The sequence below is a fragment of the Pelodiscus sinensis genome, chromosome 23 (assembly GCF_049634645.1).
Source record: "Pelodiscus sinensis isolate JC-2024 chromosome 23, ASM4963464v1, whole genome shotgun sequence".
Lineage (NCBI taxonomy): Eukaryota > Metazoa > Chordata > Testudines > Trionychidae > Pelodiscus > Pelodiscus sinensis.
The window spans coordinates 17134989-17161119 of NC_134733.1; the positions used below are offsets into that span (position 1 = coordinate 17134989).

The 26131-nt window shown below is 46.0% G+C and overlaps 2 protein-coding genes across 8 annotated transcripts; both read right to left on the minus strand.

The window, feature by feature from the left end:
* Window positions 1-429: 429 nt before the first annotated feature.
* CCNL2 (cyclin L2) lies at window positions 430-12236 on the minus strand. 7 transcript variants are annotated; one of them, XM_075906695.1, is made up of 11 exons: window positions 11902-12231; window positions 9673-9747; window positions 9299-9408; window positions 8859-8979; window positions 7450-7514; window positions 4582-4681; window positions 4390-4494; window positions 4070-4211; window positions 3148-3265; window positions 2973-3065; window positions 430-1745 (listed from the first exon to the last, which is right to left on the minus strand). In XM_075906695.1, exons 1-11 carry the CDS (start codon window positions 12193-12195, stop codon window positions 1394-1396), a joined length of 1575 nt encoding a protein of 524 aa, XP_075762810.1. In that variant the 5' UTR covers window positions 12196-12231; the 3' UTR covers window positions 430-1393. The 7 variants fall into 7 exon arrangements, 5 of the variants coding, with proteins under 5 accessions (XP_075762810.1, XP_075762811.1, XP_075762813.1 ...); XM_075906696.1 differs by having other exon boundaries at window positions 9299-9473; window positions 11902-11967; XM_075906698.1 differs by lacking the exons at window positions 8859-8979; window positions 9299-9408; window positions 9673-9747; window positions 11902-12231 and having other exon boundaries at window positions 6604-8842.
* A 2794-nt stretch (window positions 12237-15030) lies between these two features.
* Window positions 15031-25106, minus strand: MRPL20 (mitochondrial ribosomal protein L20). Its single transcript, XM_075906701.1, has 4 exons — window positions 24946-25106; window positions 20971-21081; window positions 19119-19196; window positions 15031-15549 (listed from the first exon to the last, which is right to left on the minus strand). Exons 1-4 carry the CDS (start codon window positions 25030-25032, stop codon window positions 15376-15378), a joined length of 450 nt encoding a protein of 149 aa, XP_075762816.1. The 5' UTR covers window positions 25033-25106; the 3' UTR covers window positions 15031-15375.
* Window positions 25107-26131: the final 1025 nt, after the last annotated feature.

A 26131-nucleotide genomic window follows, 5' to 3' on the forward strand; every position in this document is an offset into this window, starting at 1 on the left:
AGTCTTTGACGTAGGCTTGGAGGCTCGCAGCCCAAGGCTGTATACATGTGTCCTCATTCAGTGTGGGTTAGTTGTTGCCTATCAGCATCCATCATTATTTTCTTTCAATAGATAGTAAAACTCATTGCTCCAGGCAATTAACCCTTTATCGCACCTGCACGTATGAAAATTCTTATAGACCTGCTCAGCTGCATACCTTTTAACTCCCTCAAGTGGCAAAGGAAGAGACCTGGTTTATCATTACTCGCATCCCCTGTGCTACAAAATTAATCTGAAACTATGTGTGTGTGTGGCAGCACACTTGTTTTAAAACTAAACTTACAAATTATTCATTTACCATACTTAAAGTCAGGTTATTTTTTCCCTTTACTACTAGACATAGAACAACTTAGAAGAAAGTGTCTGAATTATCACAGTAACATCACACAGTTTAAATACAAAATCAAATACTTTAATGAAATTAGGGAGCACAGGAACAGCTCAGATATACCACTAAAACGGATACCACTGGGCTGTCTATTGAACTGTTATTTTTACACCTTCTGTTTTTAAACAAGCAAGCAGATTGACAAACTACCAATTCTTCAGAGTGTCAAATATCCTGAGTATAATTATTCAAAACACATAAAATGTATATATATGAAACGTCTCTGAGCTGGTGGCCTGCACACAGCATTGCACAGATAAAAATATACTACTTTCAATACACAGAGCTAAATACTTTCACATTTCTCAGAATTCTCTACACAAATCTTAAACTGATAGAATTCAAGTTTTGTCTTTTCAGTATACAGCATTCACTTGTATTAAACAAATGCTTATTTACACTGTGGCTAAAGTGTAAGGGCTAATAAGGCCATATTCCCATATTGTATTGTTAAACACTGCAAAATATATACACAAGTGTAACCTAATATAGGTATCAGTTGTAGAAATATCACCTTACATTTGTACAACATAATTGCGTCAGTATGAAACCGCTGTTAGCACCAAGCCACTAATAGTTTTCATTAAATGTTTGAGCTTTCTTCTAGTTCCATCAAGGTCTGTTCAGCAGAATTCTCTAATCACTAAGCAGGGAAATTGGTGCCGAGTACTTCAATCCCAGAAATATATTAACACCATTGCACTACAGTATGCAAATATATCCATTACCAAAGAACAGGAGTCCAAGCATCCACTACAAGAGGGAGGCTCTTCAACATTTCTAAGAGACACTCCAGTAGCAGAACAACTAAACCATTTACCAAATTAAGTCTTCCACATTATATCTAACCAGTGTCTTTGGATTTATGCTAACAAGTAGAGTTAGCAAAGTTTACTGAAGCTAAGTGGTTTACAACCCAGGCTCCACCCTGAATCCCCAAGGACAGAGGAGAACCGTTTGTAACATTCATCTCCTATGCCTGCTGTGACCTGGGTGGTCTCGGTCATAGCGATGACCCGCACGCTCATAGGAGCGTGAACGCTCGTGTCTCTCTCTGTAGTAGTGACTTTTCTTTTTGTACTTCCCAGAATGATCAGAACGCTCTCGTGAGCGGCTTCGGGAACGTGACGAGCTCCTGCTGTGGGACTTCCTTGGCTTGTGTGCTGAGTATTTGTAGTCCTTTGACTTTTTGTAACTCCTCATTTTAGAGCCTTTGTAACCAGTACTGTGGTTGAACTGTCTCGGGGGAGAATCACTGCGACTCCTGGAGCGGCTGTGGGATTTGGAGCCACTCGATGTCGAGTAGCTTTCGCTTTTCCTAAAACAGGGAAACAGGAGGAGAACAAACAGTGAGGGCCTTAGCAATCAATGCCATTTGCAACATTAGAAGCACGCTGTAGGACACTGCAGATTACAGTAACCTTAGGTGCTATGTGGAACACAAGGAAAAAGGATTCTGAAGAAAATGATTTGATGCTGTCCTTTAAAATGCAATCTTTGAATAGAATTACTTGCTTGTAAACTACCATTCAGGCTGAAAGCTGCCTTCAGAGTATTTCCCCATCTCACACCCACAAAATACAACACTGTCGTGGGAACTCTGAGTAAATCAAAATGATTTTTCTGTGTGGGATTCTTTGTTCAAACAAGTTTACAGCCTGTCACTGCGTAGCAATATAATTTAATATTTTCATAACTCATTAAGGTACAGTATATATTTCCTGCAGAACTAAACCAGGTACCATTTATAATCATTACATTTGTTTTGGACGGGAAAAAACCCCACATGCTTTGAAATGCTGAACAGTAATTTTCACAATATGTTTTACTAATAATCCAAAGCCTTTTGCTATAAGTAGGAAGCTTTTAGGGCAGAAGAATTAAAGATGATGCATGGATTTTGGGGGGTTCCAAGATTGCCTTTCGTGGATAGTTATGGTAAACTGGCTCAATTTACAAGTATACAGATGTTTAACCTCTCTAATTTGTAGCACTGAATACAGCTTATGGCATGAAAATCAAGCAGCCTTTCATACACTAAGCACCACCACCAGTAAGAGGCTTGCCAGGCCAAATCTGGACCTCAGTTCTGCTTGTGCGACTCCAGTATTTGGCCCAGGTATAATGGAAGGAGACTCCTAACCTGCTGCTATTCTGTTGATCTGTGAATCAAACAGAATTCATGTCCCTATCTACCAGCTTTGTCTATGGCAAAGAGTAAGAAGCAGTATAAACTTTGTCACTGACCTTAACAAAAAGGCTTACTAGTACAAAGAGCAGATCTGTTGGGCTAAGGGGATGTCATTCATATACAATCATTCTTCCAAACATAGCTTCGTTTGAAAGCTACAGTGGCTGCCATGCTGCATCTCCATATACTCAAGTCTAATTTCCAGAGTTCCAAACATTGTTTAAGTTTTGTACAAATGGCTGCAGTTACTTCAGAGCCCACTGATTACTGAAGTGAAACCCTGGGAGGGTACGTTGCCATATGCATAGCAGGCTAAGAATGGGACTCAGCACTCCCACCCATTTCAGTACATACCTGTGCTTAGGAGATGCTGATCTAGATGGTGATCTTGAATAACTCTGCTCTCGACTTCTGCTTCCACTTCTGCTCTCCCTTCCTTTCTGAATGCTATGAAGGACAGAATCCAAGTAAGATATAGATTTGGGTAACAAGAGAATCAAAGGCAAATTTTTATCATGTGGAATCTTACCCATTCACTGGGCTATTGGAATTTGTTCTTTTTGCTCCATCCATTTTTCTTTTGGCATTCTTCATTGCCTGCACAGGAAGGGGTGAAGGCTTATTTCCTTTACCTTCTTTTGGAGACTCTACAAGGAAAGTGTAAAAGTTTATACTTATCTCCCCTACATGTGCATCAAAGAGATGTCAATCTTTAGTGGGAAATCCAATCAAAGATGTGGCAAACAGTGGCTGAACTGGTCCCTCCCCTTACTAATGATTGCAAAAATTGACCAATTATCAAATCCCTTTAGATACACTTTGCAGTATACAAAAAAGGGATGAAGTAGGGTCAGAAATTATTCAAATCTAAAATAAATTCAAAGCTATAAACATACAATACCGAAAACAAAAAATACAAAACTTTAATCCGTGAAAAAAAACTTTAATCAAAACTGCCAGAACCAGCAATTTATGTAAATATGCCACATTATTTCCAATATCTTGGAAAGGCAGATTACTAATACTTTTGTATCTTCAGGAAGGTCCGCTAGGCAAAAGATAACACTAGCCAGCCAGTTTGCAAACAGTACTCACACCGGCTATTTCCAGTAGACAATGCTTTTGTTTGGTGTCTCATTACAATGGGATGATGTCCCAAAGCTACCTTTCCTCCAGCATACACACTCACATGTGGCCAAGAGAAAAAAATATCGGAAAATATCTTGAGTAGTTTGACTACTCCTTTTTGTAGAGCTGTAACACTGCAAACAGCAGTATTTGTATAATTTCAAATACAAACAGCTTAATGAAGAATTCACTGGAGGAATACCTGAAATCTAATTTGGCCAGACAGAGAGGATTCTTACTCAAGTTATGAAGTCACTCTAATCCCCACAAAACATGGGAGAAAAGCAATGCAGTCCAAATACACAAACTAGATTGATACCAACCATTTTTAGGAGCAGGGGAAAACCCTGATGTATTATCCAAACTGGGAGTCCCATCAGGTAGCAGACCTTTAGCTTGTGCTTTTGCCTCTTCAATTGCTAGTTTTTTCTTTTCTACTTTGCTTTCCAGATAAGACAAGTCAACCTGCAAATGAACCGAAGCGTTCAACTGACCATCCATGCTCTGAAAGGATGTGACTTTCAGGGCCTGAAGCCTTCTCCCCCTGAAATTGGGAATTTTGCAACAATGGGAGCAACAAGTGTTGTCCCATGTTCTGAGCAATACTAAATTTATTCTGAATACATGATATAAAGCAGCAAACCTTTTTCCGAGTATACAGCTGCAGGATTGTTATACAGATTTCTTGAATTTCCTCCTCTGTTGCTCCAAACAGTAGAAACCAGTGAGGACGATTAGGAAGTGGGATCTGCAATTGACAAATCACAGGTCCAGTTTTCTACTACATGAAAACCTTAAATGTAAACTTAAGCAACATAAAATAGATGATGTTCACCTCCAATGTTCTAGCTGCAAGGTAGATACAGGCACAGGCAATACTTTCTGGCTGGAATCTAACAAAGACATCAGTTCGCAGACTGTCATTCATGTAATTCCTAAAAGACAAAATAAGGGGAAAATTGCAACCCCCTGCAGAATTCCTCAGTTTTAGTCTCTCCAATTCTACAGTAACTACTTCTCTATGCATTCTATCACTAAGCTCAAATGCTTTACTCCTATAAACCTGAAGAGAAGTTAGAAAAATTACTTCAAAGGGGATGGATATGTGGTTGGGAATAAATTTGACTGGCTGTCCGACAAATCAGTTTTGAAAGAGAACCAATTTTAACTTTACTTTTCCCTCTAGGACTACTGGCCTGCGCTCTCATGCAAAAACAAATGTTTTTGTAGAGACAAAATCTGTCAAGTACTCAGTAACAGAAATCTAGGCTCAATCCCAGAGTGCAGAGAAGCATGCAAACTCAAAGCTAGCGTTCAAAGTTGCCGATGCTGCCGGAGTTCTTCGTAGAAAAGCAGTCCACTTCAGAGTGTGCCCATTTCCACATAAATACTTTTGGAACCTGTCCATTTTCCATTAGAGAGTCAGCATCCAAGACAGAATCCATTTGTGATGCAAAAAACCAGCCGCAGAAGAAATCCAGGTATTTCGGAACATCAATGCTGAGGATGGGTCAGTATTCTAACAGATCTCCTCTTCTCTGGCACGTGACAGTATCGTTTCCAAATTGTCCCATTTCAACAAGGTTTCTTAAAATGAATGTTCACAGAATGAGACAACTGTAAAATATTGCACATATTCCACAACAGTCAGTATATATTTTAAAAGATTTTGATTTTTAAATCCTTAAGGAAATTCATATTTTAAAAGTGCTTTGCATCTGGATTTGTCAACAAGTGAAATGCTTAAAAGATGTAACTTGGGCAAGAGATAAAATACCACCCAGAATGAAGGCCACTGGGTAGTTATACAAACTTTTTAATAAGCTTTTGAAACGGATTGTGGGTGGGTATGCAGTCCACAAGGACACTCAAAAAAACAGCCCACGGCCCATTTAAAACCCGTTTACAGGTGCTAATGAATTCTAAAAGGAAAGACGCTCACACTTCTATCAGCATTTTAGTCCTCTACCAGATCTCAGTTCTAATACCTGGGGAATGACTGAGACCACTGGAAAAACAGTGGCAAGTTAAAGACTTAGTCTTGACTCTCCATCTTGCCAATGTAGAAAGCTTACACTAAGTTATGCTATTCTACTTTGTTTTTGCTATGGAGACAATGAGGGAAATCAGAGAAAGCTTTTATGAAATGAAGTGCAGTGAGAAGTATTATTCAAAGGTAAGGGGAATGAATGGGCTTCCTTTTCCAAACTGCTAAAGTAAAGTGTCTAGTTAACTGTGCAGCTGGCCTTTGGGCTCAGAGTTTGGGTGCATATAGAACTCAACATTTGTTTAAAGAACTACTTTTTGTTGAAGTTATGTAAATCAGAACATTTCAAACATCAGTTATACTGGATACCCACTACTTTTCAATAATGCATCTATGCTGTGTCCACATGCACATTTTTAAATGTAATGGTTGGGCATTGATCTAACAGTTATTTCTCTGCAACCCAAACAAAGGGAAGCTGGTTCCTATAGTCCTACTTTACATGTACATTCTGAACGCAATAGTTGTGTATAATTTTGAAGTGGAAAGTGTCCAGTGCCATTGCTGAACTCAATTCCAAATTACAGACCTTCTAAATCAAGTATGTTAAGTGCTGGATTAAATTTACACAAATACGATAAAACACTCTGAAATGTTAGTTCACCCCATAAGATTTAAATCCCACCTTAAATAGGACTTTTTTTTTTTGCATTTTATAAAGTTACAGCATCTTTAACACAGTTATAGCATCTTAACATAAACAGTTTTCATACAATATACAATAGAGCCAAGGGCACAACAATAAAAAAAATCAAAAGTATAAGCACAGGAAGCAGTTGGCCAGTTACTATACTATCGTATTTATACCACCTGTCTAGAGTCAGCCTTCTCTTTGTAGAGCCTGCTTTGGTTTGACTGAAGACGGCAGTTATCCCTGCACCATAGCGCTTGGGCAGCAGAGGAGAAGTCTTAGTCACTTACCCTCAGAGGCTACCCTTTGATTAAAAGAGTACAGAAAAGAAAAGTCAAAATAGGTTCTCCATCAAACAGATCACAGTACCAGAGAGTTCAGTCAGCAGAAATATGACCTTTAGATTCATTATTCCAATTCTGAAATCATGTCATTGTTTTCTGAATTACAAGTTTGTTACAATTAAAAATCAGGAATTTTTAACTTTGATACCCATCCCCAAATGATTCTCTTCACTACAGTGAAGCAACAAGGCAGGCAGCAGAAGTTTCAAGGCAAATGCAAAAAACACTGAGTTATCCAGTCTTAGTAGCTGACATCTTGGATTATCCATGAGGATAAAAGGATGTGTCGAGGGTTCCTGATGCCCTTGTTGCAACCAACAGCTCAAGTGTTGGGAAAGTCTGTCTCCCACCATCAGCGACGGACAAGAACTGCACGCATGATTTACCCAGAGAAACAACCACTTAACATATTCACTTTAGAGGGAGGGCAAAGAGTGGGAGAAGAGGGAAGAAAGAGCAAGGGGTGATGGGTTTAAAGCTATCTTACCAGTAAAGACAGCGCCTGAAACTTAGAGAGGCCGACCAACATTTGGGTAGTAGGTTGGGGCACTCCAGGAAACACTGGAACTGTCTATTCCATGAAGATAGCTGTGGGCTACACCAATGTTGCCCAGAGTGCCTCAAATGACATATTTCTGCCACTGCCCCGCTGATCTCTTACAACAAGAAAGATCAACTTACCAAGAAGTCTGGACCAGGTGTTGGTTACGTTCACATTCTAATACCTGAAGGTACATAACGATTATCTGGAAGATATGGGTTATTGAGTTATTACCAAGAATCTCTAGAGCCAAATATTTAATTCAGAGGGGTGTCCATGCGGCATTTGCTATTCTGTTCTAGATTTTAATACTCAAGTATCCAGAGTGAGAGCGCATGCTTAGAAGTTGCCTAGTGTTTACTCAGGTAGTTTCTGCCTTCAAGTGCAAGGGAGAAAGAACAGGCTCCAAAAGTTTCTGTGCACAGCCAAATATGATCTCCCTCATACTCCCCTCTTTCTGAGATCAGTCATTCTACTTATCTAGAAGTCTTGCTTTCAACTTAGTTTTCAAAAAAGATATGCTTTTCTAATATGAATACATTCCCTTTCTCGCTGCCAGATAGGAGGAAACATGATCACCTGGGAAAAGCGGCACCAGCCACTACAAAACATTTCTGTTGAGAGACTCTAACAACATTCTTCCTCTTCTGCTTATGTAAAGTCCTACATAATATATTTTAAAAGGTTCACAGAAGCATAAGAGACAACTGAGAGGTTGTGAACCACAAAAAAAACCAAAAAGGATTACAGGAAATTCACGGGAATTGGAGGATAAAGGAGTACAATCATTCCTGTGATCAGTACCCCAGTAATAAGGAGGTTCAGAAAGAAACACAGTGGTGGCAGACAGAGAAAACCTGAAGAGATCAAGGTATCTACACATTTTTAACCAGAAGGCTCTTTAAATTTGAGATAAGTGCATTTACAATACAGCAAACCCAAGAGGTCTGAAGTAATATACTGCCCATTACTGCAAGACAGAGAGCATTTACCTGCAGTACAAGGAAAAGGAGAATGCTTACTCTATTTCAGCAATCTTTTATTACATCAGAACAGCAGCACTGATTAGCTCTTAGGGGGAGCAGAGTCTAGCACACTTTGGGGAAAAGCATTCTTGGGAATGAAAATTTCACATAACCATTAGTAATGACAAGTATTATCAGGCAACTAGATTATATAAAAAAGATACTCAAATGCCTCATCAAAAAGGAATTAATTCATAATGTTCAGAATTTGACACCAAAATTACCTGCTTATTCAATAATAAGTTGTTTTCATGCTATGACAAAGTGAAGAATCCAAATACAATTAAATCTAACCAGTTCTTAACATCTGCATCCTTCTCCAGTCTTCACTGACCAATGAGATACAAGACCAACTATTAAGACTCTCTTGAATGAGAAACAAGATAGCAAAATCACAGTAAGCTAGCTTCACTGATTTCAGTATTGTGAAACAAGAAGCTTATTCAGTGTAATAATCTGCCAAAATAAACAGCGTGTAAAACACACCCCTACTGTTTTATAAGCTAGCTGAACATCATACAAACCTTATGAGGGTGCTTTACATGAACACAGAACCCCAGCTCTTTTAAAACTCTTCTCTCTGCCTTTATGATTTGGTTCTTCAAATTAACATAATCTTGATCCAGCAGCAGAGGTACAGGTTTTCTGTAAGACATTTCAGTTTCCATCAAGAAAATATGAACTGCAAATATTGAAAGACAACCAACTGTCTTACTTGGACACATAGGTGAGTTACTATATTTTGCCTCACCCTAGCTAGTATTTATAACAGTAAAACATTTCAATTTTTAGGTTTTCACTCCCCAAATAGTTTTATCCATATTCATGATGCATCTGAACTCCCCCATAAGCACAGCAACAATTATGGCTAGCTGGGGAATTAAATTCAAGCCCTCACATTTGGTAGTCTCCACATTAAAATAACTGGCCACAAAGAAATGGACATTTCAGATTCTAAACTTACTTTTTCTCTCTTAGATGTCGAAGGCGATGAAACACGTTAATTACATCTCTTATACGCCTTGGTGCTTCTTCAATTTTGGATGCCAAATGAACACAGGCCATTGAAACATGCTGAAATATAAGTATTGCAACATACTGATGTTTTGCTCAAATCTGGAACTGATCGCCTCCAAGAGCTTAAGGAGGGATAACAAGAGAAAATGTGGTAAAACCAAGAAATATTCAAAATCTGAGAAGTATGTTACAATATGTGTAAAACTGTGTTTAACTAACCACTGTACCTATAGCTCAAAAGTTTCCTGTACACATAGTTCAACAAGGCATCATACACGCTCTCAAGAAATCATATAGCACTTTTTAAAAAACAATTCTTACCTCCATGGAATGCTTCACAAAAGATTTTGTATAAAAGAAACGCTGAAACAGCACCTGCCCTGTTGCCATTGCCACCTAGAGAGAAAGGAAGAAATGGTAATTTCCAAATGGTAACATCCCCAGACAGGGTTCTAGAGCAAGATGAATTAGATAACTGACTTGAGTTCCACAAAAACTATTAGAAATGCCTGACTCAGCACCAAGCCGTTCTCAAAGGAAAATAAATTACTTAAGGCTTACACTATAATGGGGATTCTTAAAACAGATTACACAGCAGAAAAGCATCACCTGCAGCAAAATATTTTATGGATAGAGCCCTGCAAATCCACTTAATATCTGCAGGTATTAGGGATATAAAGGTGTAACTGGTTACCCGATAAACGTCACCTTACTGGCATACTTATCAGGGTAACTGGTTAACCAACACTCAGCTGGACCAGTCCCTAGCCCACCATGTCTCATTAACATTTTAAATAGGATTTTACACCCCCGTGGGTATCCACCTCTGTGGGCATGGCTGCAGATATCTGCACTCAGTTTTGCAAATACTGATGCAGATACAAATTTTCTTTCTAGAACCCTAGCAAATTTGCAAATGCCACTTTATATTAGGGATGTTAACTATCATGTATTTGTAGAATCATGTAACTGCCAGATTTTTTCGTGGTTACACACAGGGGGCTTTGCCCCCCGCTCTGATAGAGGCAACAATGGGGGAGGGGGGAATCTGTGGGAGCTGATGCATGTGGAGAGTGGGCTTGAAGGCCACTTCCCACATGTACCAACTCCACAGAAGCTGGCTCCCCACACATACTGGCTCACGCCTGCCCCCACTGCTACCTCTGTGGGAGGGGGGAGAGGGGGAGGAGAGAGCGGTGCTTCACAGGCACTTAAAAGCCAGTTCCCCACCTCTCTTCCCCTTGCTGCCTCTGGCACAGAAACAGCAAGAGGGAGAGGTGGTTACATGTAGTCATAAGATTAATTGATAAGTCCAGGCTTATTGGGGGGGGAGGGGGGGAGAGATGGACTAACTATTAACATCCCCACTTTTATAGCCACAGATATGGATGTGAATATTCAGAATATTCATGGCTCGGTTGTGTAGATATGGATACAGATACAAACTTTGTATCCACACAGTGCTCTATTTATTGGGACACTCTGAATTAGTTCTGAAGGTGGACAGCACAGTCCAAATGGCTCCAGGGCTCTGCCATCTAGCAATACACCCCTACTTTGTTGGGTTAAGTTTATTGAGCAATATTAAATGGCAACCACCAACTCATAGCCGAGTCATTTTCATGTTTAACAGTGAGTCAGCACTAAATGTCAAATACCATCTGCCCCCAAGCCGGTCTTTGTGGTTTCACAATCGCATATTTTTAAAAAATCTCCCTTGTTGCCATGAAAACATATTCCTATGCAAAACAGCTAGACAGATTAAAACCGCTAAAATAAAGATTATCGGTAGTAACAGTAGACAACAAAAAAAATAGAAGCCAAAACTCTCCCCCTCTCCCCCGGACGTTAAAAAATGGCCTCTATAACTTTGTTTCTGCCTTATTCGCTTTTTTTGTAACCCCTCTGCCTTCCCAGCATCACAGTAACATGCAACGATCAGATCTGTTCGAATGGAGACTCGCCAGGGAACACTCGATTGGCGACTTGTCATACGAGAGATTTTACGAAACCGCCCCTGACACACGAGGCAACATCGTGCCCTTTACCAGCGGCAACAGGGGAAGCCGGGAGGGGGAAATGAGCGAGAGTAGGCCGGCCTGGGAAACACACAGGGCCCAGGAGGGCCGAGCCAAGGCAGGCCCTGCCTGGGTTTATGGGAAGAGGATGACGTCACTCGCTTCCGCTCTCCGCGGAGCCGGTCGCGACAAAGCGGGGGGGGGGGAGGGGGATGGTTCCCCATGAAGGACACAAGCGGGGCTCGCTGCTTAGTCCACAACGGAACCGCATCGGGGGGGCCCCCGGGCCGCCCTCCCCCCTGCAAACGCGGCGGGCGGAGCCGGGAACTGCCCCGATCGCTGCGGCTCCGGGTTTTCCCCAGGCCGGGAAGGGGGAGGGGAGAGCGGCGCTGCGGCCGACAGAACAAAAGCCTCGCTCCCAGGCAACAAAGGCCCCGACCCGCCCGCGGGCCCGCAGCGGCGCCTCGGCCTCGCTCGCCCCTCCCCCCGCCGCCGCGGCCTGTCTCCCGCCGCTGCGCGGGCGCGGCCTCACCTGCGGGAGCCGCAGCAGGATGCCGGCCGCCTGGATGAGCTCGCAGCCGGTGACGCGGAGCTGGGTCTCGGTGTCGATGTCCAGGCCGTTGCCCATGGAGGGGGTGAAGCGCAGCGCGTGCTCGGGCAACAGGCAGTTCTCCAGCGTGATCAGCACCCCCGAGTACAGCCGGTCCCCGATCAGCACCGCGCCGGGAGCCGAGCCGCCGCTCCCCGACGGGGCCGGCCCCGCCGCCTGAGGCCCGCCCGGGCCCGCTGCCCCCACGACCGCCGCGCTGCCTGCCCCCGCCGCCATCTTGGGCCGACGCCTCAACGCTCTCTCCTCCGCCCTCCCCCCACTCCAGCGCCCAGAGCCGGGCGGGCTCCCGCCCCCTTCTCTCGGCGCTCGCCTCCCGTTGGCGGGCCGTAGCGAGGCGCCGCTCCCCGATTGGCTGGCGTGACTCAGGCTCTGCGGGCTGATGCAAGCGGCGTGACGCAGCGGTTGGGAATTCGAAACAGGGTGGAGCAGGAGGAACTTCCGGCGCGCGCCGCCCGCCCCAGCCAGACAAAGGCCGGCTTCCTCCCCAGCTGCAGGCCCGCGCCAGCCCCTGCAAGGGGGGACCTAGAAAGACTCCTTGGAACGGGGGGGGTAGCATGGCCAGGCCTGTGGAACAAAGCTGGAGCCCTGCTCCCTCCCACTTACAGGTGGGGTGGGGGCTACTACAATCCCCCAACCCTGTTACTTTTCAATAGGTGCGCTCCAGTCACCTCCTCAAGCTTTTCTCTGCTAGGCAGGAGGGGAAAGCAGCTTTTAAAGTTTTAGTTAATGATCCCTGACCAGCAGCAGTTGGGGGTTTTAAGGGACAAGCCTATCCTCCAAAATCCTCTGTCTGCAACACTAACCAAGCCTCCCCACTTTAGTTTTAGCTTACACTATTACTCAAAAGAGAGAAGGAAAAACTCTGTAGCACTTTAAAGACTAACAAGATGGTTTAATAGGTGATGAGCTTTCGTGGGCCAGACCCACTTCCTCAAAAGAGACCAACACACACACACGCTTTCGTGGGCACAACCCACTTCTTCAGGTGGGCTATGCCAAAAGCTCATGTATATATTTGTTAGTTTCTAAGGTGTTACAGGACCACTCTTAGTTTTAAGTTACAGACTAGCACTGCTACCTGAGACTTGTATTACTCATAGGAACTCACATAGAAACTCTCTTCCACAGCAAAAAGAACAAGAAGTCTGCTGGCACTTCAAAGACTAATTTATTAGGGCATAAGCTTTAGTGAGAACACTTATCTTAGATCCCTAGTTGTAACTGGTTAATTAAATGGGAAGGTTAACCAGTTAACTGAACAGAGGCTGCTCCTGCCTAGTTGCTTCCAGGCCTGCACTGGGCTGCTGGCTCCCAGTCCATGCAGGTGTAGCATGATGCTTACTGGTTAACCTAAATACAACTCACTTCCTTAGATGCTAGAAGCAAAAGGCCAAGAAACAGCAACGGAAGTGTAACACCAGTGCTGATTAAATCAGGGTGAATGTGGCTCACCTCCACCAGTGATGAGGTGAGGGTACCTGAGTGGGAGGAAGCAAGTTGTATCTCAAAGCTTATGCCCCAATGCATTTTTTTTTAGTTTTAAGTAGCCACTGGATGACTTCTTTTTGCTGAACAGGTTGACATGGCTACCTCCCTGAAACCTTCTAAAGCAGCAGCAGCAGCTTTGAGAACACTCCAGCACACAAATTTCACTGGAAGATATGTAAGCATCCATGTGCCCTCAACTTTAGCTAGAATATTTATAATATGGTTGTGCTCCACTGAAGATTAAGATCTTGGAGGATGCCAGAATTTAAAGCCTTTACATGTATTGGGGTATAGCTTTTAACTGCAAGGACTTTTATCGAAACAAAAGGTTACACACACCTAGGTACAGTCACTCAGGACTGGGAAAAAATTCACCCTTTGAGTAATTTACTTGGAACCACCTAATCTCAAGTGTAAATGCAGGGTCAATAAGACTTCCTCCATCTACTTAATCCCTTCATTGGGGCTACGTCTACATTGGCAAGGTTTTGTGCAAAAACGGCTGCTTTTGCACAAAAACTTGCCGCCTGTCTACACTGGCCATGAGTTCTTGCGCAAGAACCCTGATGTTCTAATGTAAGAAATCAGTGCTTCTTGCACAAGAACTATGACACTCCCGCTCAGGAATAAGCCCTCTTGCACAAGAGGCCAGTGTAGACGGGGAACATGAATTTCTTGTGCAAGAAAGCCTGATAGCTAAAATGGCCATCGGAGCTTTCTTGCGCAAGAGAGCATCTACACTGGCACGGATGCTTTTGCGCAAAAGCAAATCTCTTGCGCAAAAGCACATGCCAGCATAGACGCTCTTGCGCAAATACTTTAATGCAAAAAAAACCTCTTGCGTTAAAAGTATTTGTGCAAAATCTTGCCAGTGTAGACATAGCCCAAGAGTAGTAACTAACCACACTGATGGAAGGGTCTCCCCCACCCCAAACAATGTATACAGGGTCCATGCTACCGTGGCACAGCTTTAAGGTTGATATAGGCTGAGTCTCTTGTACTGGAGTCAGGAGAACCTGTCTCATACACGGGTTAGCAATTCTGTGGATACTTTAGGCAACACATCACATGTAAGCTTTCCTTACTATGACTGTTCAGTTTAAAAATTAAACTTATTTGACTGACCACTACACTTAAATATATAGTGTCAGTGCTGTACTCTTTTAAATACTCTAGTTCAAAGAAGAGCTAGAAATGCCACATTTTCTAGCATGACGTTAAATGGCACAATACTTAAGATGACATGGTTTATACTAAATCTGAATTTCTGGTGATTTCATTAGCCTCCCTGTTTGTTTTTTTTAAATTATGCCTTCACATGCTTATTCTCATGGACTCCACTAGCTGCAGCACAAGCCTTTAAGATTTTCCTTTTTGGCAAGTACTTCCGGTTATCTGATGTGTCTCACATTTGAGTCACAGCTTTGCAATATAATCTCATTAATATGAGGTCTGCCACACTGACGTTTTTCTACTTGCGTCTATGAGGTAGTGGTCAACATTTCAGAAAGAATTTAAAGTGTGAATTATTGTACTGTGACACCCAAAGTGACTATATGCAGATATTTTCATAAGACATAAAACCCTTTATTGGATTGTTACAGAACAAGAGTGTTTACACAACATTTTTACATAGCATGACTTCTGGAGAGTAGGGTTATCCCTGTTAAGCGTAGATTGCAATTTAAACTAAAACCATTAAGGAGCAGTATGGCAGGCCAATACAAGCCAACCATCCTTATGAGTTTACAAGCAGGTTCTCCAAGTCCTCCTCTAAAACCAGTCAAGTAGGAAAAGATCTTGTTTCACTTACATGATCTTTATTGTACTCTGGGATACACACTTAACTTTGCAATACAAGTCCCTACTTAGAATAGGCAGCTACAATTGTAGGTTATGCCTGTCACTTCAATAATGGTGTACAGTACGTGAAAATATTCCCTCTGGTTCTTTTCCATCTCCAAGGGCAGCAAGGAAGCCTTCTTGTCTCCTCCTCTGAGCTAAGGCAGCTAGGGACTTGAATGTCTTTGGCTCATAAATAGCCAGATCAGCAAGCATTTTCCTATTCAGATCCACCTGGCACTAAATGCAAGAATGGTAAATGAAAAACATAGCAATTATATTTTTACTAAATGTTCATTGTTAAGTTTTTAAATTACACACGTTTCATTAAAACACTAATATTTAATGGATGTTTTAGGCAAATGAACACCCAATTTTGCTACTTGGAAAAGCCTCCCAAGACCCACAATTAATTTTGTGTGACTATCCCAAGAGAAAGGGGTCATACAATTCAACAGCATACATTATAAAAACAGGTAATGTCTCCTTTCTAACAAATGCCAGTGCCTACAGTGGGGAGTCTCTTCCTTTACGGAAGCATACATTGCAAATGCCTGATCTTGGATGCTCAAGTGTTCAAATTCCAGCAAACAAGGTAAGTATGTTCCAAACGGGTGGGAATTTTTATTGAGAATGTTTTGCACTTATAGTGACTTCCATCCAAGATTCTCAGTGCTCCTTAGCTTTCTATCCATTTTAGAGGAGAGGAGATGGATACATAGAAATTGACTCAGCTAAGGTCACACAAATTGTCCCTTGCAGAGGTGGCAACAGAAGTTGGTTCTCAGGCCACATCTATGCTTACATGTGGATTGATGCTCTGGAAATCAATCTTCTTGCATTCAATTTAGTGGGTCTCGTAAGGACTAGGGATGTAAGTGACTAGTCGACAACTACTGACTCGACTAGTTGCTTCTTTCCCACTCTGCAGAGATGGTGCCAGGGAGGAACCTCTGAGGCAGCAGGGGAGGCAGAGGCATAGCAGGGAACCAGGCACAAGCTGGTAATCAGTGGATTCCCAGCTTGCACCTGGTCCCCCTCACAGCACTTCATCCTTTTAAATGTATTTAAATACATTTAAAAGGCAGAGCCGCACCAGGACTAGCTCCCAGGCCAAGCGCTAACCCCGCTGTGGTTCTGCAATTTCTCCCATCCTCCCCCATCAACTAGTCAATGAAAATTCCATAGACTGGTCGATTAGCTGATTAAACACCATTTAACATCCCTAGTAAGGACCTGCTAAATTAAACACTGAGGGCCACCTTCTCAGCACCAGTATGCCCCTTCTTCCTTGTGAAGAGTAGAAGTCAATGGGAGCATTTCTTCTGTTGACCTCCCGCTGTGGGGACAGCACCAAAATTTGAATCAAGGTATATCAACTCCAGCTACACAATTAAAGTAGCTCGAGTTGCATACCTTGATTAGAGCTTCCGGGTAAGTATACATGTGGCTCAGTTCCTAATCCAGTGCCTTAATCATCCTTACACAGTATTTCAGATCAGAAAACATCCAGAAATATTTTCAGCCCATCCATTTATTTTCAACTTTAAAAAGCCAAGTTTGAGTTTCAGGGCCCAATCCCATGAAGTGATACACACATGCAATTCCCATTGACTTCCACAGGTAAGTGGATGCAGGAAAGAACTTTAAAATGGTCTCAAAAGTGAAGGGACACAGGATTGGTCCATTTATAAAATACAGAAGGCAATGAGTGGATGGTCTAAAATTTCAAGTGATTATAGAAACCAGGTCTGAGTCTTTTGGAAAACGTAACTAAGGACCACCCTAACGGGCAATTCTAAAAATGCAAGGGACACTAATTTTCTCTGAAATACCTGTTCTTTTTTCTGAGTGAGGGAACTATTCTATTCCATTAGCTATCAAGAGTTAAAGTGCTTCTATTGTCTTCTAAAGTTATCATATTGTTACAGGAGAAGTGGTTCTCAAACTTTTTGGTCCATGGCCCACTTGGCTCAATGCATATTTTTCGGTGGACCACCAGTTGCTAATGGAAACTTGCCGTTAATTACACAATTAGGCTTGAGCCATTTTGCTAATGCTGCAATTTAACCAGTAAGAAAATTAAATTATTAGACAGATTAAGCACTTTAACTGTCTCATGTTAGTTTATCAAACTTCTTTTAAAATAATATTTTATGTCCAACACAAAAGGTTTCAATGTTTTCTTTGTTTACGGCAGGGGTGGGGAACTTTTTTGGATGGGGGAGCCACTGACCCATAGAAAAGCAAGCAAGCAGCACAAAAAACCCCCACCCTCCAAAAACTACCTAATTGACACCTCATTCCTCTGGCGTGCCAGCTGCATGGTGGGGGGCAGAGAGAACTAAGGTTCAGGGCTTCCCATGGGCCGGATTTACTCTTCTGGGGTTTTGGGTTAGTGGATTTTGTGGACCCCCTTTAGGCTCTGGGGTGGGGACAAAAATGAAGGGTTCAGTGTGTGGGACAGGGCTGCCAGTGAATGGGATATGGATGGGGGGTGAATGAGCAGGCAGGGAGTCCATGGTCTGGCTGGGGGGAGAAGGCAGCAAGAGCAGGCTGGAGGTGCCGGGTCTTGACAGGGGATGATGAAGGAACAGGGTGTAGCTTGGGGATTCTGGCCAGGGGGGAGGTAGAGTGTCTGGACTGTGGGGAGGATGCAGAAGAGGGCTCTCGACGGGGCAATGCAGGAGCAGGAGCAGGAGCAGGGTAGGGCAAGAGAAGGTTGGGGGGCACTTATTTGCTTTTATGCTCCATGCTGCTCACAGGCATCATGTCCCTGAGCAGAGACTGGCCCATGAGAGCAGCGGGGAAAGCCTCCAGGCAGTGCATCAGTGCACTGCTCTTTCCCTAGCTGGGAGAAGGGGAGGGGAGACCAGGAGCACGAGGAGCTGCTTCTGGCTCTGCTTCTTCCCAACGAGGCAGATCTGGCAGGGAGGCTTGGGGCTCCCCCCACATGGAAACCAGCACTGGTACTTCAATCTCACAGGGAGGAGAGGGGGGCACCTGCAGAGTGCCAGCAGGTGCTCCCTGCTGCGGGGAGAGGGAGGATGAGCAGGGGGAGAGGGAGGATGAGCAGGGGGAGAGGGATGAGTGGAGCTCAAGTCATGGGCCACCTGGAAGGCACCCACTAGTGGTCCACAGACTGCAGTTTGAGAACCACTGCTTTAGAATCAAATAAGCTACTGGTTGAATCTTCTATCCAGCTGTCCTCCAGACTTAATTGAGAGGGGGGGAGGAGAAAGAGCGAGCTAACAGTGTTTAATGCACACAGCTGTTTTAAATTTTGCTCAGATTAATTAACCGTTTGGAGAAAAGTCTAAAACCAACAAACTTTCGCAATCCCAATGTGAAGCTCTGAAACAAATCCCCCATATTTTTTTTTTTTAAAGTACTGCTGAGCATCTACTGGCAAAGTTTTTATTTATTTTTAGGTATCCCCAGATTAAAAAAAGGCAGCTATTACTAGGACCACCTGACAGTCATCTAGATAACAAGGTTTACCTAAACCAATGTAAGATGACACCATTCCTTTAAAAAAAAATAAATGAAAGACATTTTTGTGATCACAAATCAATAGTGAAGAAGTAGGAACTGGATACAAGTTGTATACGGCGTTCTTATACTGCCAAGAGCACAGAAGGTCACTTGCAGCAGATACAAACATAACAGGAGTATTGCAGTAAGCAAGAAACATTTCCTATGTAGGATTTATCACTCAGCAGAGCTGGGAGGTTTGAATTAACCTTGCATGACCAACTGAAAGGCCTGCCACCATGTCAGTGCAACTATTCTTCAAGCAACACACTTACCTTAAGCAGATTGCCTATGAAAGCTGGATACTTCAAACCATGTTCGAGAGAAGCTGCTTCAATCCTCGTGATCCAAAGCTTAAAAACACACAAAGATTTGAATAAAAAAATTAAAATTAATATTCTAGTTAATTGTTCATGAAAAACTTCAAACATATGAATGTGCTCAGATTCAATAAATACAATAAGAACCAATGAGGAGTCTGTGGCACCTTAAACTAAAAAATGTATTAGGGCATAAGCGTTTGTGAGCTGCAGACCATGAAAGCTTATGCTCTAATACAGTGGTCACCAACCAGTAGATCAGTATCTACTGGTAGATCTTGGAGCCTCTGACAGGTGATCTTGACTGGGGTTTGGCCAAGAAGCTATCAAGTGCTTGCACTTCAGTTACCCCCTCCAGTCACTGTTATGCTGCATTTGCCCTCTGCCTTGGAGTTGCCCCCGAGAGCCTCCTGCTTGTTGTGCATGGTGTGGGGGGAAGAAGAGGGAGGGCTGATGTCTGGGTGTACCCTATCTTCACACAGAGAAGGGGATGGAGGGAGCTTGGCAATGCAAATCTGTCACACACACTGTGTGCGCCTGTCACACACACACACCCCTTCACGCTGCTCTCCTGACCCAACAAAAAATTGGGAGCAGGAGGACGGGGGGTTGTTGTCACTACTTTTACTGCTTGCAAAGTGGGTTACGTTTGCTTTGTGACTGGTCTGTGCATTTCATCTTTTCATTTCTCTTACGCTTAAATTTAATTCTTTGAGGAGTGAGCTCTAAAATGCCGAACCTGTTGTGTCTGGAGTAGTTATCTCTATGGTAAATGCTGCTCTTAGAAGTGGCTGCAGCCCCTGAGAAAGGCAGAGCGGTGGGAGGGGTAGGGGGTCTCCACATGCTGTCCTTGCCTGCAGACACCACTCCTGTGACTCCCATTGATCAGTAACGGGGAACCGTGGCAAGTAGAAGCTTGTGGGGGTCTGTGCCTGTAGATGTGGGGCAGCACATGATGCCATGGAGCCATTGCTGTACATGCCAGCTGCGTTGAAGTGGTGCAGGGCCATGGCAGGAGTAAACCTGCCTTAGCTCCGCTGTTCCACCACCTGGAAGCCATCTCAGTTAAACGGTACCAAGCCAGAACCTGCATCCTGAACCCGTTGCAGCCTTGAACCTCCTTCTGCACCCAACCTTCAGCCCCAGATGTGAGTCATAGAATCACAGAACACTAGAACTGGAAGGAACCTTGAGAAGTCCCCGCTCACCCAAACTCCTTCTCAGAGCTTGCACCCTGAAACCCCTCCTGGACCCCAATTCCCTGCCCTGGGCTAAGCCTGGAGCCCCTCCCACACTCCAAACCCCTTGGCCTGAGACCAGAGCCTAGAGCCTAACCTCCTACACTAGCCTGGTGAAAGTGAGTGAGGATGGGGAAGGAAGAGGGATGGAGTGAGCAGGGTAAGGCATCGGAGAAGGGGTGGAGCAGAGGCAAGGCCTGAAAGAAGGGGCAGGAAGGAAGCAGGGAAAGGGTATTTGGGTTTGAGGTAGATCTTACATTGGCCTTAAATTGAAAAAGCGATCTGGTGGTTAAAAAGGTTGGTGACCACTACTCTAATAAATGTGTTACTCCTCAAGCCATAGGACTCCTCATTTTTGCTGAAACAAATTAACATGGCTACCTCTCTGAAAAATACAATGTATTCTGATCAATATTTCTTCAGTGCAACATGAGCAACTGCAAAACTACTCTTTCAACAACAGTTTGAAAAGCGTTTTGGGATACCCCAAGTAGGAAAATGGCTATATAAAAATGATTCTAGTGTCTTCCAGTTCCATTGTTTAGATCTAACATTTTGGTCTTTTTTACCTCTCTCATGAAGCTCTTCTTTTTTCGTCTGGCCTTTGTAGTCTTCACAAAAGCTCTCTGAACACTTCGTATAGCCAACTTAAAGCAACGGTTTTTCCTTCCACGAAAATGCTAAGACAAAAACAAGATCAGTTCAGTTATTAACTTTATAAGGCTGTAAAGCTCACCAGTAATATGACTATAGAAGACATCACATTTCTATAGAGCCTTGCATTAGGAGGATCTCAAAGCACTTTATAAACATTTACAAACATCAGCCAATTATCTCACTTTACAAATAGGGAAACAAATGCAAAGATTAAAATAACCTGAAAAAAGCCAGAGTTTCAGTGGCTTGACAAAGTACAGAATCAGATTTCTTTTTCAGTCCCAGACAAACAATGGGAATCACACTAATTTTCTGACGTAAAACATAAGGGCATGCCTCTATGCAAAACCCACCCCACAAACCCACAGGATATCAATTGGGAATCCCTACCTTAAGTTATTTCTCATAGCTTGAGCCACTTTATATACCACTGATGATCAGAGTTGCACATATGGAAAATTAACAATGGGGGCAAGCAGCCTGCGTCAGTCACCACTTCATACAATTTAAACAAGGAAAAACCAGTACCATGTGATTAATCTGTCCTCCAATAAAGGTACCCATAGACTATTCATGACACATGGTTAAACTGGGACCCACCAGTGTAGAATATGTCCATTCATTGTAGAAAAACCCCTACTCAGTGCTACAGCTGACAATACACCCTTACAGAAAATTCCTTCCTGGCCCTATACTCAACAGCTTAGGCCAGGTCTATACTAGACCCGGAACATCATCTTAAGGCAGAGGTGGGCAAAAGGGCCTTGGGGGGCCTGATCCGGCCTGCTGAGGCCCTGCTGCTCCCCCCACCCCCAGGCAAATTAGGGTGTGGGGGGAAGCACATGAAGTGTCCACTGCCCTGCCAGGAGCAGACAGCACTTCTAAGAGCCTCATTCTCCTTGCAGGGCAGGATGGAGGAAACTTCACCTCCTTCCCTTCCTCCCCCTCTCCTAAGCCCTGACTGGCCTGGGAACCAACAAGGGAGCATGCAGAGTCTCCTTCAACCCCTGGGACATGGGCACTTAGGGGGAACCTCTGGGGAGGGAGCAGAGACTTCACATGCTACCTCATCCTCAGACCAACCACGGTCTGTGGGTGGGGAAACAGGGAAGTATCCTGGCCCCGCCCCTTCCCAAGCAGCCCGGGGCCACTTCAGAAATTTTTGAAGTGGCCCCCAGCAAAGAATTATTGCCCACCCCTGGCTTAAGGTATGCAACTCCAGCTACAGAAACAACATAACTGGAGTCAACACACTTTAAGCCAAGCTTGGCTCGGTCTTCACAGTCAGAGGTCAACAGGAGCAAATGATTCCACTGGCTTCTCTTAGACCTTGTGACCACCAGAAGTACTAGCACTGACTGGGGTGCCCTCAGCATTCAATTCAACAGGTCTTTATTAGACCTGCTAAATCAAATGCCAGAAGACCGATCTCTGGTGTGTAAGGATCTATGTGGCCTGACAGCAGGGCTGGGCAAAATACAGCCTGGGGGTCAGATCCGTCCATGGACTCTCATCAGGACCCTCAGGTACGCAGCTGCCACTGTTTCTAGTGCAACCTGTTGGCCTCTCTGCTCCAGAGGCTTCAGTGCAACCTCCCACTCCCAGCCCAATCTTCAGCCCCTATTGGGTGGAAACAACCAGCCGAATAGGAGCTGAGAGATTGGTCTGGGGGATGGGGGCAGTTTGAGCCTCTCCCTCTGGAGCTGAGAGCCACATGGGAGGAGCAGGCTGCATTTTCAAGCCATCTGGGGCTGCAGCAGGCAGGGAGCCTAGCCTGCCTTGGGGATGCTGCAAAGCTACTGGCCCAGAGACTCTTAGGTAAATGCCTCCCAGGCAGAGACTGCCTCTGGCACCTTATCTCCTTCCCACAGGTCACCATCCAAACCCTCTGAACCCCACTGCCCCAGCTCAAAACTCCCTCCCAGTCCCTGTACCCCCCCCCCCACACTCCTCCACTGACCCAGAATCCTCTCCTGCACCCAGACCTTCTCCCAAACACCACACCCCAATCCCCTGACCCAGGTCACAATGCACTCCTTCTCCCAAACTCCCTCAGACCTCAGTGTCTCTTGCACCCCAGTTCCTTACCTCCTGCACCCTTCTGTACCTAATCTCCATCCTAGACCCCACACCTTCACAGAAGCATGCAGCCCTTGATCACTTTCCAAAATCTTCAAGTGCTTCCCCCCCCCAAAAAAAAAATTGCCCATCCCTCCCTTAGTCACTGTCCACTTAAGTCTGATTGTAAAGAAGTATCTTTACTTGGTCTAGCAGCCCCAGAAAACTAAACTTATAAATACAAAATGCTCTTTACATTTTGATCAGTTCAAAATTAAGCCAGTTTCAGCTGTTTATAGCCAAGTGTCATTTTCAGATTGTTTGAATTCGACACACCGCCACAGGCTCAGAGGGAAAGTTTGGTTAAACGCTACTGTTTAATTACAAATAAAACCGTGGAAGTGTTTCTGGTATAAATCTTTGTCAAAACTGTTTCCATAACATTTATAGTTCTGGAGACCAAATTGAAGTTCACACCTTTAACCTTACATGTGCCAGCAAGGCTGTTAGCCATCCAATACATGCATATGACAACTACCTGGCCACCGTGTTTCATTAATCAGTTATTTTCCTTTAAAATACAACATTGTGCCTCCTCTTTGAAAAATAAAATAAATAAAGGGTGAGAATTTTTGGTTGTTCTAGAGAAGAGCACAGCCTGCAGGGAAGAGCAAGGGGACAGCTTTATTTGTGCTCTCTAGCCACTGCCAGCACCATGCAAGAGGCAACTGGGAGAGGAAAACGAGTGTCACCTTCCAGCCCAGAGGAAGGACAAGGCTAGAAGTGGGGCCTACCTGGGGAGAACGAACAAAGAGAAAGGGACACTCCACACCCAGCTCCACCTGGAGGAGCATGCATCCCCTTCACCCCTTTCTGCGCCTAAGAGGCAGGCCTCCTCCCCCACCCCACCCAGACCCTCGTCTGTTCCTTGGAGACAAGGACACCCCCCTCTCCCCGGGGCACCCTCCTGCTCCGGGGGGGCGGACAAACCCCCCCCCTCTCCCCGGGGCACCCTCCTGCTCCGGGGGGGCGGACAAACCCCCCCCCTCTCCCCGGGGCACCCTCCTGCTCCGGGGGGGCGGACAAACCCCCCCCCCTCTCCCCGGGGCACCCTCCTGCTCCGGGGGGGCGGACAAACCCCCCCCCTCTCCCCGGGGCACCCTCCTGCTCCGGGGGGGCGGACAAACCCCCCCCCCCTCTCCCCGGGGCACCCTCCTGCTCCGTGGGGGGCGGACAAACCCCCCCCCCCCTCTCCCCGGGGCACCCTCCTGCTCCGGGGGGGCGGACAAACCCCCCCCTCTCCCCGGGGCACCCTCCTGCTCCGTGGGGACGGACAACCCCCCCCTCTCCCCGGGGCACCCTCCTGCTCCGGGGGGGCGGACAACCCCCCCCTCTCCCCGGGGCACCCTCCTGCTCCGGGGGGGCGGACAACCCCCCCCTCTCCCCGGGGCACCCTCCTGCTCCGTGGGGACGGACAACCCCCCCTCTCCCCCCGGGGCACCCTCCTGCTCCGTGGGGACGGACAACCCCCCCTCTCCCCCCGGGGCACCCTCCTGCTCCGTGGGGACGGACAACCCCCCCCTCTCCCCGGGGCACCCTCCTGCTCCGGGGGGGCGGACAACCCCCCCCTCTCCCCGGGGCACCCTCCTGCTCCGTGGGGGCGGCCGCCCCCACCCCGGTTCGCGCTGGGTGCAAGCGAACGCGCCTGGCGCCCGGCACCACCCGCTGCGCAGAAAGCAGCGAGCCCAGGCCCGGCGGGGAGGGGGACGGGGAACCCGGCCGGCTCCGGTACCGCCGAGCGGGGCGGGGCGGGTCCCCCGCTCACTCACCCGCGCATGCTTGAGCACGGCTTGCACCCGCCAGAAGCGGTCGGTCAGGCGGCTCCGCAGCCAGCAGGGCAGGCTCAGCAGCACCATGGCCCGGCCGGGAGCACGTGGGCGGGGCGCGGCGGGCCTGGGAAGAGGAGCCTGCCGCCCGGATATAGGGCGGGGCGCGGCTGCTCCGCCTTCCCCTGCCCTCCGGTGATTGGCGGGGGGGTGGGGCGGGCGATGCTAGGGGTGCTCCTGCACGCCCTGGCTGGAAGGGGTCTCCATTAGAAGTGGGGTGGGGTTCCCTGGCTCGCAGCACCCGGGGTCCCAATGACCTTTCCCGTCTCTGTGCGGAATACATGTTGTGCTGTGCACCGAGGCAGGAGTGGGTGCGCACCACCCATAGAAACACGTGCTGCTGCCTGGGGGCCGCACTGCTAATGGGGGGCGGGTTTGACTCTCCTGGGTGGCCGCCCAGCACTCAGCTTACAGGGAACAGTGCTCAGATGCCCCTCCTCCTGCCTATTACAAATTGCACACACTCAGGGAAGGCCCACGCCAAGGGGGCATTTGCATGGGGGACTGGCGTTGGAAAGGGGCCCAGAGCTCCTGGCTTCCTGCGCTGCTGTTGCTACTTGGGCAGCCCTGGCAACCCCGGGCCGCTGCATGAGCACTGGAGGGTCCCGGAGGAGCTAAGGGCTGACTGCTCCATGCCCTGCCCCTTCAGTCCTCAGCCTTCTCCCTCCAGGGGCAGGGAGCGGGACTGCCCCCCCACCTAGCCCCAGGGTCCACGGTGGCTTCCAGCCCCCTTGCACTCAGGGCAGGAGTTCAGAGCTGCCATGTTTTGTGGGGGAAGAACCATAATGGGGGAAATCTCAACTCTGGACACAGCAGATTCCATCCTGAGAAAAGCCAGTTATTTGCCTTGTCCTGCGGGCTCTTTAGCATTAGCAATAGGCCAGGCAGGAGGTGCTGCCTGTTACTGACCCACAGCACATCTGCTTAGGGGATTTTCAGTGTTCATAACTTCCTCAAACTTTAGCTGACAGAACCCAAGCTTCTTCCCTGCCAGCTGTCTCCTTAAGATGATTTTTAAAAAAAAGTTTTAGCCAAAAGAGTTCAGGCATTTCTGAGAAGGAGTTAAAAACTTTCCCACAACCTTTTCTTTAGGAAGCTCTAGGGTCCTCCTGCTTTGGAGCAAGAACAG